At 42.2% G+C, this 20,718-nt stretch overlaps 1 protein-coding gene across 1 annotated transcript in view; it reads left to right on the top strand.

Moving 5' to 3' along the window:
- Pds5b (PDS5 cohesin associated factor B) overlaps nucleotides 1-20,718 on the top strand; it is a 145,265-nt gene that overhangs the window by 95,334 nt on the left and 29,213 nt on the right. Inside the window, exons 16-19 of the mRNA XM_051162830.1 lie at nucleotides 431-570; nucleotides 2,003-2,118; nucleotides 5,916-6,021; nucleotides 15,839-15,999. Of these exons, the coding sequence (XP_051018787.1) occupies nucleotides 431-570; nucleotides 2,003-2,118; nucleotides 5,916-6,021; nucleotides 15,839-15,999 (523 nt within the window). The remainder of the gene's footprint in view (nucleotides 1-430; nucleotides 571-2,002; nucleotides 2,119-5,915; nucleotides 6,022-15,838; nucleotides 16,000-20,718) is intronic.

Raw genomic sequence — 20,718 nt, 5'->3', positions numbered from 1 at the left:
AATAGCTAGGAAAGCAAAGCATGTTAGGGTCAGCATTTCCTCAGCGAGCTCTGATGCACATATAGAAGAGTGCTGTGGCTGACTTTACAGAGTGACCCTTCCTTGCCAGGGTGACTTAGCAGCAGTCACACCAGGCACATGCAGGGTCTGTGAGCACCACCTGCTCTCCAGTGTGAGCAGCAGCACCTGCAGGAGCAGCTTGGTACTGCTCAACCTCTCCCGGGACCTCTCTTCACTCTGATACTTTTCCATATTTTCTCCAGAGCATTTCTCTTGCAAATTTTAAGTATTCATGGTGCTTCATAATTTGTTCAAGGCAATTTGTAAATAAGGGTTACTAATTAGAATTACAAAATAGAAAGTACTGTTTTTTGTTTTTGTTTTATGTTTCTTCAAATCAGTTTGAGAAATTATGAAACTTTATTTTAAGGAAATTTGCCAGATCCTGGTAAGGCACAGGATTTCATGAAGAAATTCACACAAGTGTTGGAAGACGATGAGAAAATACGGAAACAGCTGGAAGTCCTTGTTAGCCCCACGTGCTCTTGCAAGCAGGCTGAAGGCTGTGTGGTAAGGGGACAGCGGGAGAGTCCACATGGGGGCACACGGACCTCTCTCAGGAAACCTACCTTCTCTTTACAAAATGTTAAATAAATAACAGTTCAGATAAATTATAATCTTTCTACAGACAGAGTTGCCATTAATAATCTTGATATATTTCCTTTCACTATGAGATTATATTACATGGAGAATTTTACACATTTCATTTTCATAGTGTTAAAAATTTCATAGCTCAGAGCATGTTGTTCATATGTGCGCTGTAACTTATGAGCACTAGCACTTTGGTCTTTCTCGCCCCTCCTCTCTCTCCTCTCTTTTGGAGTGGGGTCTTGCTGCCCAGACTACTACTGTCTCCGAGCATGGCTGTGAGGATTGTCTTGATTGTATTAATTGAGCATAAACTCCTGCTTCAGTTTCCCAAGGAACTGAGATCACAGCTTCATACCATGCGTCTGCTCTGCTGCGTAACACGTTCATAATAGTGTTTTTTGTTTGTTTTGTTTTTTGTTTTGTTTTGGTTTGTTTTGTTTTTTTTTTTTTACAAAATCTTGATTGCTACAGATTGCTTAGGAGGGCACCCTGGACCGTGTGTAGACGGAGAAGGAGCTGAGCAGCAGTGTGCGTGCACTCACTGTTCTCAGTCTCTGCTTGAGCTGTGATAGCACCAGCTCCTGCAAGGTCAGCTGCAGCCTCTCTGCTGTGGTTGACTGTGTGTGCGCCTTGGGAACTGTTAGCCCAAATAAATTCTCCCTCCCTTAAGTTGCTTTTGTCAGGGTATTTTAGTTACAACGTAAGTTAGAAATATTTATCTTAGTGTTTTTACTCATCTACCTTCCTGAGGTCCGTTTTGGAAAAAGATGATCCTTGGCTCTTTCCCTGGTGGGCTGAAGAGAGTCTTCAGAGTGAGTCTAGGAAGTTAGTTTCTTAACAATTCTCTTTGGTAATTTTGCTTGCTGAAGTTTGTCTTTCCATTTCTGATTTTACTCTTATATTTTTATTCTTTTGAACTTATTATTATTTATGTATTTATTTATTTTGTGTTTGGTTTTCCGAGACAGGGTTTCTCTGTGTAGCTCTGGCTGTCCTGTCTCACTCTGTAGACCAGGCTGTCAGGGATCCATGTGCCTCTGCCTCCTGAGTGCCGGGTTTAAGGTGTGCGCCACCACCGCCCGGCCTGATGTGTGACGTGAGGTAGCAATCTAACCGTGTTTTTATTCAAAATAACTGTTAAGTTTTTTCTCTATTGCATAATATGTGTCTCATTTACTTGCAATGTACTCAGTTCTTAATCTAGTTTTTGTTTTTTTTTTAAAGTTAACTCAGCTCTTTTAGATTTATGTTTTTCAGTACCAGTACTACAGAGTGTTAGAGTTTCTTAATATTTTAATGTAATGCTGTGTTTAAGAATATATTTTTAATAATTTACAAATTTGTATTTCAGCGTGAAATAACTAAGAAGTTGGGCAACCCTAAACAGCCTACAAACCCTTTTTTGGAGATGATCAAGTTTCTGTTAGAGAGGATAGCACCTGTACACATAGACACTGAGTCCATCAGGTACTGTCCTTAAAGACACTCAAGCGTCTCGCTGTTCCCATCCTGCACGTGCACCCAGCCAGCTGCGAATCTGTGCTTGTGCTTGCAGTCGTCGCCACACTGTGTGTGTGTGTGTGTGTGTGTGTGTGTGTGTGTGTGCGCGCGCGCACACAACTGGTGCTCGTTCATACTCAGATGGCCAGCTTTTCTTGCTTTTCATTTTCGCTTTACTTTACTTCAGAGAGCTCAAAAGTCTGTCTCAGGTGGTGCTATGTCACCTAGAAAGGGAGCAGATATGTTTGAGCGAGTACTGTAGGCATTGAGATTATCATAGGCCAGACTAACTGCATAAGGAAACGGTGTTTTGAATGTCGCTGCTATCTGCGGTGTGCCTGGGATCAGATGTGGCCTGCTCTGGGGCTCCCGGTTGACTCTTTTCTCCTTTGGGAACTACAGATTGAGGTGGTGAGTGGAAGAGAGCAGAGAGATTACTCAAGGCTGTGCATGTAGTGGCTGTGCATAGAAGCTGGTGTGATGGGGAAGACAGAGCGTATTTGAGGAAGGTTTAAAAAGTACTTCTTCACTGTACATGGGAGGTCAGGGGTCGGAATACAGGGTTCAGGTCCAAATAATGAACCCAGACACCTTGAAGAGAATAAAAGGGGCTGTTGTTTTCTCTTGGAAGTAGATGAGACAACCGGTAATTAATTATTCTTTGGGCATGGCAAGGAATTTTTTTACTTTCCCCCCTACCTTTCCTTTTTTTCCTTTTTCTGCCTTTTCTTTAATTAGATAAGTTCTCATGTAGCTCAAGTTGTCCTTGAGTGGACCATGTAGCTGAGGACGACTTTGAATTTCTGATCCTCCTGCATCCATCTTCCATGTGCTGGACTTACTGGTGTAAGCCGGCACACCTGGATACATTTTTTTTTTTTAATCAAGTAACATTGAGTTTAAAATGAAATTATGAGAATTGAGTGGTATGCTGAAATTGAGAGAAAATGAAAAATGTTATGGACAGATGTAGGAACCATTTCATAGGGAAATTAGAGAGCTGAAGGAAGACTGGGTTGTTCAGGTTTCCAAAACTTAAAAATGGTGAAAGTTTTCACTGGTAAGGTATATGTTGTGAGCTGACAGACTCTGGTGTCAGTGATGAGGAACTGACAGTAATGCAGAAGTGTGCTAGGTCACAAGTAGCAACAAGAAGTAGCACGCCTGCTTGGAGCGTATCTTGGGAAGTTAGTGCCCTACAGGTATGGAACGGAGGCTTGGGTGTTAAACAGACTGAGGCAGTGGCTCCGACCTCCACAGAGGTGCTGTGCTTGACCATCGGGGCATTGCCTTCCAGTCTCTGTGCCTTATAGGTGAGTGAATGGTGCTGCCTTTACAGTTTCGGTTTTGTTTTGTTTTGTTTTGTTTTATTACAGCTGATGAACATTTGTAAGTAAGGAGAAAAATTCTTTACCAAAAGTTCTTTGGCTAATTGCATTTCTTTGGGGGATTCTTTTATTTTCCTATGGGTACCTCAGAGAAACAAAAATGATAAGGCTATGATCCCAATGTTTTATTCTAAATCTATTAATAAATAGTAAATTACATAATTGTATTTGGGTTTTGATTTTTGGTTTCTTTTGGACTTTGGTATATTAACAAGTTTATCTTGTACATTTTCGTCTGAAATTGGTCTGGAGTTTACCGTTTTTTACTGTGCACGATGGTTATGTCAATCATTTACTGAAGATGTTGACCTATCCACACTTGACTGAAGTGCTTCCTCGTTGTTGGGCACCTTCTAGTGTGTTTGCATGGACCCATGTTGGTTTCCTGGGAGGTGTCTCACAGAGCAAGCCTTTTGCTCCCTCTCCCCACACTGTGGCAACGGGCGCAATTGATCTTTGTGATGGGCAGGGCTGTACGTGGATGCAGGCTTTGCCTTCCCCAAGGACATGAGGAGTCTGTCAGCGACTTGTATCCCTAGTCATTTTATGTATTTTAGCTTCTCTGTGTGAATACCCTCTGAGTTTCTTAGCTGACTTTCGCTGACAGAGAAAAACACTCTTGTTCTGAGAGCTTTGTTTCTATCGTCTCACTGAATTGTGTTATTGTTAATTTCTTAGGTTAACATACAGAGTGGCTTTCATTATAGATGATATACTTCTCCTTGGTTCCTCAATGAATACTTAGGTAGTTTTAAAAATAGATTCCCAGTTTCTCATTTTTCTGGCAGATGCTACCCCCTGGCTGTGTGTGACTAGCACTTTGCCGCACCCTCTGTCTTCTTCAGAGCTCTTGTTCCTAGTGGCTCCTTACAAGGACCTTCATTTTCTGTCAGGACTTTGTTTGTAGTCCTCCTTGGCTGCTGCTGTTCATGTGTGTGTTTATGTACTTGTGGTCTTCCTACCATTATTATAGAGGAAAACAAAAATTAAAACTTTAATAATCCTACTGTGCAGAAGAACCATGGTGCTGTTGGGAGTAAGATTCAGGTTGGAGGTTTTCATTTGGGTAATTGGATGTGTGAGACCAGGGGAGACTCGTTGTATGGAAACAGGGAGGACGTACTCGGGAAAATGACAAGTGAATGAAAACTAGCGCGTGCATGATTGCGTATGTGGATGTGCATAGAGTGGTATATATGCAAAGACCCAGCGGGTGTGGTGGCGCACGCCTTTAATCCCAGTATTCGGGAGGCAGAGACAGGTGGACCTCTGTGAGTTCGAGGCCAGCCTGGTCTACACAAAGAGTCCAGGACAGCCAGGCTTCTGTATAACAGAGTAACCCTGTCTCAGAAAACAAGCAAAAAGCAGTGACCCACATCTGGAGGTCAGGACAGCTTGCAGGATCAGTTTTTTCCTACCTTGTGGGTTCAGTGACTCAAGCTCAGGTCATGAGGCTGCGTAGCAAAGGCCTGTAAACCCTGAGGCATCTTGCCAGCCAGAAATAAGCTTTGTATGTAGGAAAGTAGGGAGACAGTTATACTTTATTCTTTGTTTGATACTAAATTTGAGCATACACCTTTTTTTTTTTTTAAGCCCTGCTATCCTAGACTTACTTTGTAGACCAGGCTGGCCTTGAACTCACCAGTGATCCGCCTGCCTCTGCCTCCCTAGTGCTGGGATTAAAGGTGTGCGCCACCACGCCCAGCTCGAGCATACACTTTTTAAAGAAGGAGTCTACTAAATATTTTAAGGAGCATTGCATATACTTTTATTTTGGTGTGTTTTATGTCCACACTGTTACTGCTTGATGCTTGTAAAAAGAACAGCTGCCCTTGGTGTGAATGATTGTGTTAAGTCATTGTCAGCGCTTACCAGTGCATATTTACAGCAAGATCAGCCTGTTTCTAAAACTGACAAACACTGCTGCTTTTCTCATGGTCTCTCTGTAAGGACGGTAGCAGCAGGTCTGTGGCTTCTGACTTTAGATCATTGTCTGCCACAGAGTATTAGTTAGTAGACAGATTTAGAGTGCTTAATGCTGCCCTTTGACTGACATGTATTTTAGACAGAAAAATAATCATTCATGGGTTTGATGCTAGGCCTTCTATGGGAAAGACACAAGTAAAGGTACAGATGGCATTCAAAAAGAGAACATCTGATAGCGTTTTGGTTTCATTTGAATGGGTAAAGGAAAAGAACTGATTTTAAGAAGCTATTTTTCTGTAATTTGTTTTTCAGGAGTAATGTTTGGGAAACAAACATATAAAAATATTGTGCACTATGTAGTTAGCTATTTAGCATTTAGGTACTTTGCTCAGATCCTGCTGATGTATTAGAGTTGAAAGAAATAACACACGTTTTCTTGTCATGCTTCAGTGCTCTTATCAAGCAAGTGAATAAGTCAATAGACGGAACAGCAGATGATGAGGATGAGGGTGTTCCAACTGATGAAGCTATCAGGGCAGGCCTTGAGCTGCTGAAGGTAAGCAGTCGTCTAAACTGAGGTGTCTGAGCACACGAGCGGGGTTTTGTGGTTTTTTAAAAGGCAGTGCCTCACTGTGTAGCTCTGACTGAAATCGCTGTGTAGACACAGCGATCTGCTTGGCTTGCTTTCCAACTTGTAGCATTGGAGATTTGTGGCACCTGCTCGTAAGGCTTGCTTCTTAAAGTTGTGTAGCCTCTTGAAAAGTTTCCAGTTCATGTTCTGTTATTGGACTTAATGTTAGTTTACCAGGCTGTTACCGAGGACCCATTAGTGAGGGAGAGGTGTCCTCTGCTACAGAGTGAGCCGCTTGATGACAGTGGGTGTGACAACATGATGATAGTAACAAACTGTGTATAAGCCTTTCCTTCATAAACACTAGTTTTTAAATTTTTCTTTAATTAATTCTTTTAGTTAGGATGCACTTCTATTTAGTTTAAAACCATGCTGATTTTTCTATTTTGTTTTCTTCATTAAAGATAAGCATTTTCAGTGACAGAATTTTTAAGAGTGTTGGCTTTCAACTGTTACGACATGGGCTGAGTGGTTTGGGGCATTAGTTGCATCTGAGCCCTTCCCCCACCCCCATAATAGTGTTTTTTATTAGGCCTATAATTATTATTTATGCAATATTTTCTAACCCACTAGCAATCAATCAAGACACAGACACCTGTTATATTTTAAAGTAGCCTTAGTTAACCTGGAGCAGGGCAGATATCAATCCCCTAAACTACCTCCCATAGTGGGGCAGGTATGGAATCCCTGTCCCAATCCCATGCCATCTGCTTCTAATAATTTCTATCAAGCTGTCTCCCATCCACAATCCCATATACTTGCTAATGTTCTTCATCTGGGCTGAATCTTCATCTATGTCAGCCATGTGCTTCTCCTCCACCTAACCCATGATGGCCTTCCTTCTTCCTCTCCTCCCTCTGGTCTCTCTTCCTCCCAAGATTCTCTCTGTCTCCCAAGCCTGGAACCTTAGCCACGCCTATCCCATTTTCCCTGCCCAGGTGTGATGGCCATTTGTTGGGCAACAGAGACAGCAAGCAGTAATTAGCATCAGAATACACCAGACCAACCTCTAACAATTCCCCTTTTCTGTCTAAATAAAAAGGCCGTTCTTTTTATGTACAGTCACGACAATTATGAAAAATTACAAAAGCCAATAAATAGGTAAGACTTACATACATAATGTCTAATCAAAAGGTATTTGGCAACTTTGAAGAAAATATTATCTGTTCTATTTTGGTGAGTCTAAAATTTTGAACCTAAATCAATATCTAACAAAGCTCAAATCTATCAACCTAAAAACATCTATTTAGACATAAAAGTGTCTTCTTAACTCCTAAACTACTAAGTTTAATTTTAAAACTAACTCTCTGGTCTTCAACCCCATCAGAGACCCGAGAAGTAACAAATTTAACTACCTGAGTAAATAGGAAGTTCAGGGTAGCAGCTTCCAAAACGGGAGGGTGGGGCGAGGGGGGGGGGGAGAAAAAGGAAAAAAAAAGGACAGAGACAATTTGCTGCCTGGACAGTCACCCAAAACTCTCTCTAATGTTGGAGCATCTTCTTCAGTTTCAGCATATCTGACAGACATATTTGTGAATCAGGAACTATTGAGGCCTTGCTTATCCTGTCTTGGCAGAGTCTGGCGGTCAATTCTGCCTGCATCCAAGCTTGCCCATTTTAGGCAGAATTTTGTCTGTAGCAGATAAAAGGACATTTTTGCCCAGTGGCTATTTTGCCACATTTGAAGCCCTCTTCATAAGGAGGTTCTTCGATGCTCATCATCTTCTTTGAGGAAGGCTAGGTGTTGCCAGAAGTTAACTTGTCTTATTGTCAAAGAATCTTTAAAATAATAAAAACATTTTTAAATACCATATTCTGTAGGTCTCTGAGGTTTTTGAAGACCATATCCAACTATTTTACCATATCTATCCATAGACTCATATCTATCTGTTAAACCTAGCATGTATATTCCTGTACTTGACATGACCATAAGTTGATCAACTAATAATTGAATTGTATTACTTAATTATCCTAAATAGCCTGCAATAGCACTATCAGAATAATATTGGAGGTAAACCATGTATTAATTGAGTTGTATGTGTATATTACCTTATATAGAGTAGAAATATAATGTGTGAAGAATAATATCAAACTTGAATTCTACTTCAGTGTATCAAAAATTAAACTTATTTTGCATCAATATACAAAATTCTATATCAGTGAATTAAAATTAACCTTATTTGTGAGTAACAAGGCCTTAAGTTGAGGAGTAGATTCAATAATCTCTCTGTGTCCTATCGTCCCTATATATTTCTGTATTCCTCTTTCTTTCTTTTAAACCCCTACCTCTATGCCTTAGAAAGAGAGATACAGGAAAAGAGAGACATCTCTAAGTCCAACCTCGTTTTCTCTCTGAATAAGACCAATAATAACTTATAACCAACTCCCAAAGACAATAACTATAGCCCAAGAAAACAACTAAAAACCTACACAACCTCCCTTAAGGGATTCGGGGCATCTTTTTCTTAAAGTTTCTTCTGGCTGATTTGGGGAGAATAATACCTAAGTAGAGGCCCAAATAAAATTGGGAAAAAAATGGTTAAGCAAGCTAGGAATAGTATTTGTGGTCCAGTCTATAAAAGTTGAGAAATCCCAGGCTTAATATAAGTCCTGTGTGGGACAGTCTCAACTTCAGGACCAACCAGTTTGGCTCAGGAGGATGATGAGGAACAGCAACCAAAGCACTTGGGGCTGGAACATGAAGGATGCAGGATGTCAGTGTCTCAGCATGCTGGAGGAATGAATCCTGTCAAATCTGATCCAGCGTCAGTGTCCAGTTCTTTAATTCTGAAAACATCTACTTTCTCACAAGCATCATACAGTCCTAAGACTATAAATATATTAGGTGTGCAGGATGCACAGAACAATTAACGATGGTTCTCTGCTCTTTGTATGAGCAGAAGAAAGACATCTGCAAATCTTCATTCATGCCATACGAAGAATGGCATCTAATAAAAAATCATGGGGATTCTGTAACCAACAAGAAGCTTTGGCTATGTGTAGACATTCATGTCTCAGCCAGTCTCAGAGCTATTACCATGTAGTGGGATTAACAAAAAAGTTAACTGCTTGTTCTGCATTTTAAATTCATGTAAGTATAGACTGACTTAAGTTAGCAGTCTCCCTTTCATCCAGGTGTTTTTCATTTTGACCTCTTTCAAAGAGGGAGTATAACATCACCATTAATAATGAACATACAATTATTATCTTATTGAAATCAAAACAAGATGGTATAGTTCTAAATGTCTTTCTCTAGGCTCTGTGGTGCCTCATGTATAGGCTAGGACGCTACCTGTTTCCCAAGAAAATGTATCTCACTTTAGGGACAAGCCGGTTGCCCTGAGCTTACCCTTTTAAGGATATGAATTGTAGCCTTTGAGTTTTGGGGACCTAACTAGTCTAACGTGTAGTATGTAAGTCCTCTGTGCCTTTTCCATCTGATGTGACCGTCACCTGTCTCCCGTGAAAGTAACTCCATTTGGAGGGATAAGCTCCACGTTTAAAGAGATTGGCTGGCCTTTTTAGAGCAGTTAAATCATTTTTCTTTACATAAACCTGAGATTCCTGAGATTGATGTGTATCCATCCTTTAGATCAGTAAGGACATATAATCCATTGTTAAGAAAAAGGAATGTACATAGTAAATTTAAGGAAAAATCCTAGGCTGTCTCTGCAAGAAACTTATCAGCAGGGGGCCACACCCTGTGGAGACCAGTTGGTCTGTAACTCCAGAGAGTGCCGCCTGTGTTTGTCTTTGTTGGGAGGAAGGGCTTGTGCCACCACCTCCCTGCTCAAATATTTCATCTCAATTCCAGTCAAAATCTCCAGAAGTCTCAAGCAAAAATCAAGCAGGGAAACAAGAAAATCCTAAGTCTTGGGTCAGTTGTGCCAGTTTAGGCTTGTTAGTGAAACCCTGTCCACCATTCCTTGGAATTTAGTTACTGCTATCTCTTTCTGGTGGACCCTTTCCAGAAAGAACTGACAGACAGAGCTCTGAATCCCAGCCACCATCAACTCTGTGGACAAGAGTTCAGTTCCTTCTTCCCTTCCTGTGGCCAGTAACTGAGCCTCATAGCTCTTGGCTTTCTGCCTTTCTCCCTGGACTTTTTTAGAGAGGCTATGGAGAAGTGTGACTATGACTAAGCATTTTGCAAACAAATTCATAACAATCAAAACAAAGGCAAAGAAGATCCAGGAGCCTTCTGCCATGGCACCTTAGAAAGGAACCATAGCAGATTTTATTTTATTATTTTTCTAGGTGGTTAACTTAATTTCCCAGGCCAGTTTAGAAGACTGCCAGCCTCCTAGTTCCACCTCTCCACCCGGCCACGTGTCTGCAGCCATCTCTGCTCTGTAAGAGTTGGGCCCGCAGGCTGCTAGGAACAGTGCCTGTGAAATGCTCTGGTCCATGGGTGCTCTCTCAGAGCTCTCCCCACACCCTGTCAAACTATAACAAAATATGATTTTTAAGGGAGTGGATACCTGAATTTAGTTGGACGTCTTTTATTAGTCAAATAGGTTAGGCTCTTAGGCAAGGTGGGTCACAGAGAGCAAGCAGTAACTAGCATCAAAATACATCAGACCAACCTCCAACAGGGGACATCACATCACACCCATGAACCACATCACACACGTCACATACATGCATCACATCACACACATAACACAAAGGCACTACCTCCTATACATCACACACAGACGGCACATCACACCATCACACACATCACACACAGACGGCACATCACACCATCACACCATCACACACAGACGGCACATCACACCATCACACACAGACGGCACATCACACGGCACATCACACCATCACACACAGACGGCACATCACACACATCACACACAGACGGCACATCACACCATCACACACAGACGGCACATCACACCATCACACCATCACACACAGACGGCACATACACATCACAACAAGTCCACAACACAGACGGCACATCACACCATCACACACAGACGGCACATCACATCATCACACACAGACGGCACATCACACCATCACACACATCACACACAGATGGCACATCACACCATCACACACAGACGGCACATCACACCATCACACCATCACACACAGACGGCACATTATACATAAGCAGCACATCTCACATGTCACATGCACGACATGCGTGCAGCACATCTCTTAGTTCATGCTGGCTCCTGGTAAAAATAATAAATGTGAAATGGTGAATACTCCACTTCAGTGTATCATAACATTGTTACTTTCTTATTACTGGCTATTTCGAGTTTTCAAGTTTTAGTCATATAAACAATACTAAAATAAAATTTTTGCATAATGTCTTTTTTTTTCTTTTAAGCCGGAAAGTTATTCCTGGGTCCAAGAGAACAAAGACCTTCAGAATTCTTGTACATACACACATACAATTAAAATTCTTATTGACACATTTTTTTTCATGTATAAATTTTTATGTCTTTTACAAAGAAATTGTTCCTAAATGCCATGTATAGTATGTGAAAATAGCAATCTTATTTAATGTTTACAAGCATATCATGCTTCAGTTTTTAAGAATGTGCTAGTCCTACCACGAAGAGACCTGATACCCTATGAGCATATACAGGGGGAGGAGGTCCCCCTCAGTCACAGTCATAGGGGAGGGGAGTAAGGGGAAAATGGGAGGGAGAGAGGAATGGGAGGATACAAGGGAGGGGATAACTAACCATTGAGATGTAATATGAATAAATTAATAAAAAAAATTTAAAAAAAGAATGTGCTAATCTGCAAAGTACGGACAGTGTTATAATCACTACCATGTCTGCCTTCTGTACATTAGTAATAATTTCTGTTTTCATTAAATTCTTACCATTTATATATCTACTACTATAGCAGTCTTTTCTTTAAAAATTTGATTTGAATGAACTTTTAACTTTCTTTGCTTTTTAATGGGAAATATTTGATGAATAAAATTATTATAGTTACGCGGGGCAGTGGTGGCGCACGCCTTTAATCCCAGCACTTGGGAGGCAGAGGCAGGCGGATCTCTGTGAGTTCAGGGACAACCTGCTCTACAAAGCAAGTATAGGCTAGCCAAGGCTACACAGAGAAATCCTGTCTTGAAAAGCAAAACAAAAAAAAGTCTGTTATAATTAGGCTATAAACTATGGTATCACAACTAATACTAATGACAAGCAGGGTGTTACTTGGTCAGTCGCTCTGACAGAGTATCAAGAAAGGCCATGGAGAGAAGAAGGCCTCATCCTGGCTGTGGTTCTCAGGCCTTGGGCCAGAGTCTCTTGGCCCCGTTTGTCTCTGGGCTTGTGGTGAGGCGAGATTATCATGGCAGCGGACACATTATGGACCAGAGGTAGGGACTTTGTAGCCATTGAGAAATACAGAGAAGAGAAGGGCATGGAGGGGTTTTCCTTCCCCACATACACCCTTCCAGGGCACGCCTTGGCTGTGATTCACAAGTGCACTGGCCATTGCGGAAGCTAGACTCCTCCTGATCCTCACGCCCGTCACCTTGTAACCAAACAGGAGCCTCTGGGAGGCACTTCCAGATTTAAACTGTGTTATTTCACCTTGGCTTTTAAAGCTCATGTTTATCTCATATTGTAGAACGTGTTTTTCATTTCCAAGGAGCTTCTCAAGGTATTGGCTGCTCCATTGTTTTCAAACAGTTCAACTTAAAAACATCTTCCCTGAGAGTACTTGTTATAAGTAAAAAGCAAACTGCGTGCTTTTGATGTGTACAGGGCATACTTGTCTGTCCCAAAAGGCACGGTGGGCCTGCAACCAAGCAAGCACTGGCTCCTGCTATGTTGTGTCCAGCACCTGCAGCACACAGCATGCGCTTCAGAGGGCCTGGAAGCCCTGCCCTACACCCTTTCTTCTATAGGACCTATAAGCATTCTTGTGGGCTGGGTCTGTGCACTGCCTAGAATTTTCCGCAGCAGACATTTTGTGGTCTGGCATCTCCACTTTGCTAGGGTCTTCAGTACAGCCCTGGGCTCGCTCTTGGAGCTGCATGTCACACTGTCAGGGGCTATCAGTGGGGATTCTGATCCTGCTTTGAAATCTGCATGGAAATGTCCCTGACTCATAACAGTTCCATTTTGCATGTCTGAAAAGCTAGCATTCCACGGAGGTTGCCACAATTTGCCACCAAATCAGCAGGATCTGCATACACTTGACTGTGGCTCCCTTGCTAATGCCTTTCCACACTCAACAGTCTGAGTCGGGGCCCGCAAGGCACCTCTCCTATTGCTGCACAGAGTATTAGGGTTCTTTTTGCTGATCTCGTCAGTAAGTGCACCTTCTTCAGCCCAGCTGTGTTTATAGGTAAAATGCAGGGCTTTTACATCCTTTGTTTTGTCTTTTTCTTCCTTACTGTGTAAAGCCAACTAAAAGCTGCCAGTAATTTCCATGCTGTATTCCAAATACCAAATTATCTTGATGTTATTTTCCTACCATCACTTTTTTGTTTTGTTTGTTTGCTTGTTTTTCAAGACAGGATTTCTCTGTGTAGCCTTGACTATCCTGGACTTGCTTTTGTAGACCAGGCTGGCCTCGAACTCAGCCATCTGCCTGCCTCTGCCTCCCGAGTGCTGGGATTAAAGGTGTGCGCCACTACCGCCTGGCTCATCACTTTTAACTATAGTGTCACATACACATCCTCAAGACACAACAAAAGCGGAGACAAGGTGCTAGACTTGACCATGCTGCCCATCTCTAATGCAGTTCGCAGAAGAACCCTGGTCAAGCCTGCGGTCCTTTTTGTTCCTGTCAGCATTGTGTTGATCAAGCTCAGCCAGAGAAGGCATCCTAGCCTCTTTCTGGCCGGCTTTCCCAGTTCTTCCATGAACCAGCTTCATGGAGCCTCCTGATCAGATGTTGTCAGTAGCCATGGTGCCAATTTTCAGTACCCACTTGTTGTTTTAGCCAGCCTGTCATCACCATGACAAAATGCCTGAGAAAACCAGCTGCAAGGATGAAGCACTTACTTGGCTCATCGATTAAGATTTCACTCCATAGCTACTTTATTGTTTCAGGGTCTGTGGCGAGACAGAAATCGGTAGACTTTAGCTGCTTATCTTGTGTTTTGTCATTGTTTTTGTTTAGTTTTTAATTTTTTATTGCTGTTGTTGTTTGTTTGTTGTTGTTGTTGTTGTTTTTTTAATTCGCTTTGTAGACCAGGCTGGCCTCCAATTCACAGAGGTCCACCTGCCTCTGCGTCCTGGCATCTTGTGGCAGCCAGAAATCAGAGACACAGTAAGAGTCATGTCCTTCAAAGGCATGCCCTCAGTTACTGACATTTATACTCAAACCACATGAAACCATAAACCATGTTAACTCAGTTACACTGAATTTCAGAATGCTGTATTAATGTTCTAAGTAATATTTGTCTTTGCCATCATATCTATCATTCATTTCCCTGAAGTTTGTATTTATTTTATTGAACTTTTAGCTTTTTATTTGCATCTTTGTATGTATCTCTGAATAACATTGTTTATTCTGGTTATTTACAAGTCTGTGAAATTGACACTATAGTATTTTTCTGTTGTTCGGTATGTTTACATCTTGTATTTGAATTTTATTATTCTAAACTTTGAATCCTGTAATGGCGCTGAGAGGTGCTCACTCTGTAAGCGGGAGGGCCTGAGTTTGGATCTCATTCCCCAGTGTGAAAAAGACAGAGGCAGGCAGGTCCTGGGGGGCTTGTGAACCAGCTCCAGCAGCTCAAACCGTGAGCCTTAGGTTCAGTGGAGATCCCAGTACCAAAGGAAAGGTGGTACCGCATGAACACACTCATCTGTGTGCATATTTCACAGACACGTGCACACACGTACAAATTTTTTTTAATTTAAGCATAACCTATTATTTTACAAGAACATACAAAGGAGTATTTGATATGCTTTTCTCTTAGTAAGTATGTGGTTTCCTTGAGATTATTAAGTTTCTATTGCCTGTTTTTCTTCATTTTGTTTTTGAGATAGGGTCTTTCTGTGTAGACCTGGCTGTCCACAGAGTCAGAGATCTACCTATCTCCTGAGTGCTGGGGTCAGAAGTGTGTGTGTCACTAGACCCAGCTCCATTGCCATTTTGTTTGTTTGTTTCTTTGTTTTTGAGACAGGCTCCCATGTAGCCTAGGCTGGCCTCACACTGCAGGTGGTTGAGGGTAACCTTGACTTTCTGTCCTCTTGTGTCCACTCCTTGATGATAGAATTATAGGCGTACACCTCCAGTTTCAGTTCTATACACAATGGATCAAACAGGGCTGTGTACCTGCTGGGCACACACTCTCTCAAGCTGAGCCACCTGCCATTGCCTTCTTCAAAGTCTGTTAGGTCTGTGTTCTTAGCGCTGACCTTGGTGCTTCATCTTTTTGTTTTTACTGCTTTTGCCATGTTGATTTGGTTATTGCACTTATATAGTACCTTTTATGATCTGGTAAGTATATATACATTTTCTAATTTATTATTTTTTTTAGAATCTTATCTAGTCTCTTCAAATGGTTATTTAGAAAAGAAAAGAAAAAAGGAGTAATGCTTTGTTAAACTTCCTGTATGTCTTTTTTCTCTTATCCCCATGCCCTCCCCTGAAAAAAAATAAGCATCAGTCAAAGTCCAGATTATTTTGACTAGAAATATATTGACTTTCCACACAGGAACATAAACGTAGTTAGTCTTGATTTTTGATTACTTTACACGCACATTGCAAACATGAAAATTACATACAGTGTTTCTAACCTTTTGTGTAGGTGCTCTCTTTTACACATCCCATCTCATTTCATTCTGCTGAGACATTTGAATCCCTTCTGGCCTGTCTGAAAATGGACGATGAAAAGGTAGCAGAAGCTGCCCTACAAATTTTCAAAAACACAGGAGGCAAAATTGAAGAGGATTTTCCACATATAAGATCGTGAGTTTGGCTTTTTATGATAAATATTTTGGATGTACTGTTTCTTGAGTAACTAAGTTTCGAGGAAAATTATTTTGCATTAACTCTTTATGAATGAATGTAAACGTCTCTTTTTCTGTGAGAAAGCATTGGTTGGTATTTTACATTTATAAAATAAAAGACAAGCATGGTAGATTGTTGTAATACTTCAGGGTTGCTTAAAAACTTAAAAGCCAGTGGGGCACAGTGGACACGCCTGTAATCCCAGTACTCTGGAGTCAGAGGCAGGCAGATTGCTGTGAGTTTGAGGCCATCCTGGTCTACAAAGTGAGTCCGGGATAGCCAAGGCTACACAGAGAAACCCTGTCTTGAAAAAACCACCACCAACAAAAACCTTAAAAGCCATTTCATCATAAAATAGTTCTTGGTATACAGTAACACAGTATAGACAGTTCATAGGCAGCAAATCTATGAGAAATTTCAGAGGGGTTAAGTGTGTGTGAGAGAGAGAGAGAGAGAGGGAGGGGGAGAGCGAGAGAGAAAGACAGATACAGAGAAAGAGAGAAGAGGGAGATACAGAGAAAGAAAGAGAGTGTGTACGCATATGCTTTGAGCACACCTGTGCAGGCTTACCTGAGCAGGTCAGAGGACAACTCTCAGGAGAGTCCATTCGCTTTTCCTTGTGGGTTCCATGAAAGTTGAACACAGATCATCTCATGTGTACATTAAGTGGTTTTGCCCACTGAGTAAAATAAGTAAATCTAAAAAGCAAAAACCTACCAGAATTTTATAGCATTAGTCTTTCCAGTAAGAAGAGGCACTATTGTTTGGAGCTGTCTTGTCAAATTGTGAGTTTATGATGTATATTTCCCTATGGGATAATAGGCCTGCTACCCAAATCAGAGCAGAGAGCAGATGGCTGTGCACTGGAACTGTGTATGACTGTATATCGTGGATTGTATCTCCACCTGACAGGGTAGCTCAGTTACCAGGGTGTGCTTGTTAGTCTCAGTGAGGGATCTAACATTCAGGCAGGAAATAGTTCTAGGTGTGAGTTAGCAAGAGGTGAATCCTTGATTTCAATTTAGGCTTAATGCAGTATCCATTTACCTATCTCCTTTCAGGCGTGGTTTCTATTTATTTCTTCTTTTTCTTACTGACCTTTTTAGTTAGCGTGCAAGATAATGGGTCTCATACACACACACACACACACACACACACACACACACACACACACACACACACACACTGGGTCTCACGCAAGCACACATGTACGTGTGCTATGCATGTGTCATCTTTGATCTCACTTCTTTACATACAATCACATTTTCCTGTGCACTGAACTCTTGGTGGACATCTTGGCTGTTGTGAGTAGTGCAGCTAACGTGGATTTGCAGGTGCTTGTCTGACATATTTAGACTCTTCTGGTGGACCCAGGGGTGGTGCAGCAGGGTCACTTGGGACTTCTAGTCTTAATTTTTTGAGAAAGCTGCTTACTGACTCCCATATCAGCCCATCTGGTTCCCATTGCCACCAGCCATGTGTGAGGGTGATCTTCGCAGCTCTCCTTGACAGCATTTGCTGTTTCTTGATGACGTGGAATCGCTATATAATTTTCCTTTGCATTTTTCTCATGGCTAAGGGTGCTAAGCACTTTTCCAAGTGTCTGTATGTCTTATTTTGGTAAATGTCTGTTCCATTAATTTGGCCATTATTGATTCATTTTGGGGCTGGGGGTTTTGGTTTGTTCTTTTGGTGTTTTAATTTCCTGTGGCTACAGAGCTGTTAGTTTTTCTCATCCTGTACTCTATCACTGTAATTGGCTGCTGCTGTTGCTGCAGTGCATTAGGTGTTGACTTGGGTGCAATCCCATTTGTTGATTGTGGGATTATTTCCTGAGGGCTCTTGATGTTATTTTCAGAAAGATCTGGCTTGCGCCTTAGTCCTGCGCCTTCCCTCTAGAGTTCAGAATCCTACATTAAGGTCCTTGAACCAGTTTTGTTGTGCATGCTGAGGAGATCCAGTTTTTCCTGTAGCCTTGGTTGAAGAGGCTGATCTGTTCCCATTGTATACCTTTGTAACCATCAAAAGCTAGGAGGCTGTGTTTGCCTTTTTAAACATTCTCTGTGACTAAGTTTGACTTCAAGTTTGCATTATTATCTCACTAGCAATGCCAGCCTGATTTTTAGCTTCCGCTTGCTTGGTAACTGAGTTTGCACTCTTGGGTGTGTGAACATGTGCCACTGAAGCATGTTAGTGGCTACAGCAGATATCTGGATTCAGCCGGCTGGTCTCCCTGTCTTTTAACTGAACAGTTATCAAAAGCTGCATTTGGTTAGAGGAGAGGTCCCGAACTCCTGAAGCTGCTGTGGTTACTTTTCTATTGGTTAGAATAGTGTTCACTCCTTTATTTCTTCCTTAGTAGTAAGTATCATTAGTGCTCTGAGGGCTTGCATTTCTAGGGGTGACAGAGGCCTTCCCAGGTCTCCTCTCTTCATCTTTCTCCCACATGAATTTGGTTTCCTCTGCGCTCGCTCTTGAGCTCCCTCTCTCTTTCTCTCTCTCAAGATTTACTTATTTATTTATTTATTTATTTATTCATTCATTCATTATGTATACAGTGCTCTGCCTGCATGTACACCTGCAGGCTAGAAGAGGGCGTCATGTCACATTATAGATGGTTGTTAGCCACCATGTGGTTGCTGGGAATTGAACTCAGGACCTCTGGAAGAACAGACAGTGCTCTTAACCTCTGAGCCATCTCTCCAGCCCTCCTCTGCTCTCTTGGTTGAGACTGTTCTTTTCTGTGCATGGAGTTGTTCTGGTTTTGTTTGTTTGTTCATTTGGTTGTTTTTAGTGTTAATTGTGTGATCTTTCCTTGAAACATGGGATCATCTATAGGCATCATAGGGCATCAGTGACAGTAGGAAAAATATATTGCACTGAAATTGAACTTGGTGAACCGTTGGGTGTGTTGGGGCTATCTGCAGCAGTGTGGGTGAGAGGTTACCTCTCAGTGCCAGGGATTCGAAGGCTGCTGCTTCCCCAGAACCAGCGTAGGCCACACCTGATAGAAATTGGAGCTCCCCCCGGCCCCCCCCCCCCCCGTATAGGACCGCTGGGGGGACATTCCCACAATGTGTGTTCCCTGGTTTTACAGCCCTGCAGAGCACTCTCAGGGTAGCAATCTTCAGAATCCATGAAGCCCTTAAACTTCATTAGCTTCTTGTTCCTAATCCTAGGAGCCTGGCCTCTGTCTCCCCTCCAGGAAAAAAGGGAGGAAACAGCACCACCAATGGGCTGGTGACAAGGTGCTGCTTTACTTCAGGCTTGTTTAGGAAAGTCCTTATCTCCCAGTCAATTCTGAAAGATAACTTTGCTGGATCTAGGAATCTGGTTGGCAGTAAATACGTGAGTCTACTTTGCTGGCTTTTAGGGATTTTGTGGGCAGTCTGATGGACTTTCTCTCTGTCTCTCTCTTTGTCTGTCTCTCTGTCTGTCTGTCTGTCTCTCTTTGTCTCTGTGTGTGGGTGTGGGGGTGTTCCTGTGGGTTGGTGGTTTCTCTTATATTTTTAAATAATAATCTTTGTTTTACACCTTCCGTGTCTTGACTGTGATGTGCTCTGAAGACCTTCTTCTCTGGTCATCTCTGTGTGGAGTTCTTGTGCTTGGAGGACCATTTTGTTAGCTTTGGGGTATTTTCTACAATTGCATTGAATGGTTTCTCCAGGCCTTCACTTCTTACTGACCCCTCTGCTTGGATCCTTAAGTTTGGCATCTTGATCATATCTGAGTATTTGTGGAAGTTGTTGTTAGATTTCAAACTGGGACAAATGGCTGAGGTGTCCATTAAGATTTGAAAGTGGACCTGACCCCCAAATCCTTGCAGCCCTCAGTCCCTCCCTGTTGCAGGCCCCTCCTGGCTGCCATACCCCGCTCCTACCATGGACTATCCAGTGCAGGGTACTCGGCGGCCTTTCCCTACAAAGTCCAGCCCTTGGCCTACTGGTCCTCTTCGTCCTCAGCCTCTGGCTGTAGTATCTTGTTCTGCTCTTTCCTGTCTCCCTTCCCCTCCGTCCTCCCCTCACATGGCCAGCTCAGTCTGCTGGTGTCCAGGATGGACTCTCACCTGTCTGCAATGAACTGTCTCTTCCACCACACCTAGGAACAGTCTTGGTCTTTCCCTTTTATTTCTCTGCCTTGTTTTTTGTTATCTGGTGCCAAAACCTGGGACCAGTCACATCCTTTCCCCTTTTGTTTTTTCATCCAGTTGTCAGGGTCATTTGTTTATCTTTCTTCCCTTTAGTGTTTGAATATAGTGACTTTTTCACCTGTGCTGCTGGCTTTCTTCTCCAGGCCCTGCACTTACTGCTTAACTGCACTCCCCAGATATATCCTCTTTGAAGTCACTAATAATTCTACAAGTAGACTTAGGAATTCTTCATCCAGTATTTTACCTACCTTAGCATCCTTGAATTCAGTTGTGTGTGTGTGTGGGGGGTGGTGGATTATGATCTTTCTGGAGGCTCTTGTTGGCTTCTTTTTAATGCGGTGGTGGTGGAGGTGTGTGTGTGTGTGTGTGTGTGTGTGTGTGTGGGTGTGTGTGTATGTGTTTCTGAGTTATGATCGACACATCTGTTTTTTGAGGGGCCACTTAATGAGCAGCTTGCTTCCCTGTCACTACTCAGAGTGGACAAAGCAAAGTGTTGCTATAGCAGCTACACAAAACTAAGCAAGATA

Source organism: Acomys russatus, chromosome 19 (genome assembly GCF_903995435.1).
Source record: "Acomys russatus chromosome 19, mAcoRus1.1, whole genome shotgun sequence".
Taxonomy (NCBI): domain Eukaryota; kingdom Metazoa; phylum Chordata; class Mammalia; order Rodentia; family Muridae; genus Acomys; species Acomys russatus.
Note: the sequence above shows the minus strand (reverse complement) of the source record. Positions and strands in the feature narration are given on the sequence as shown.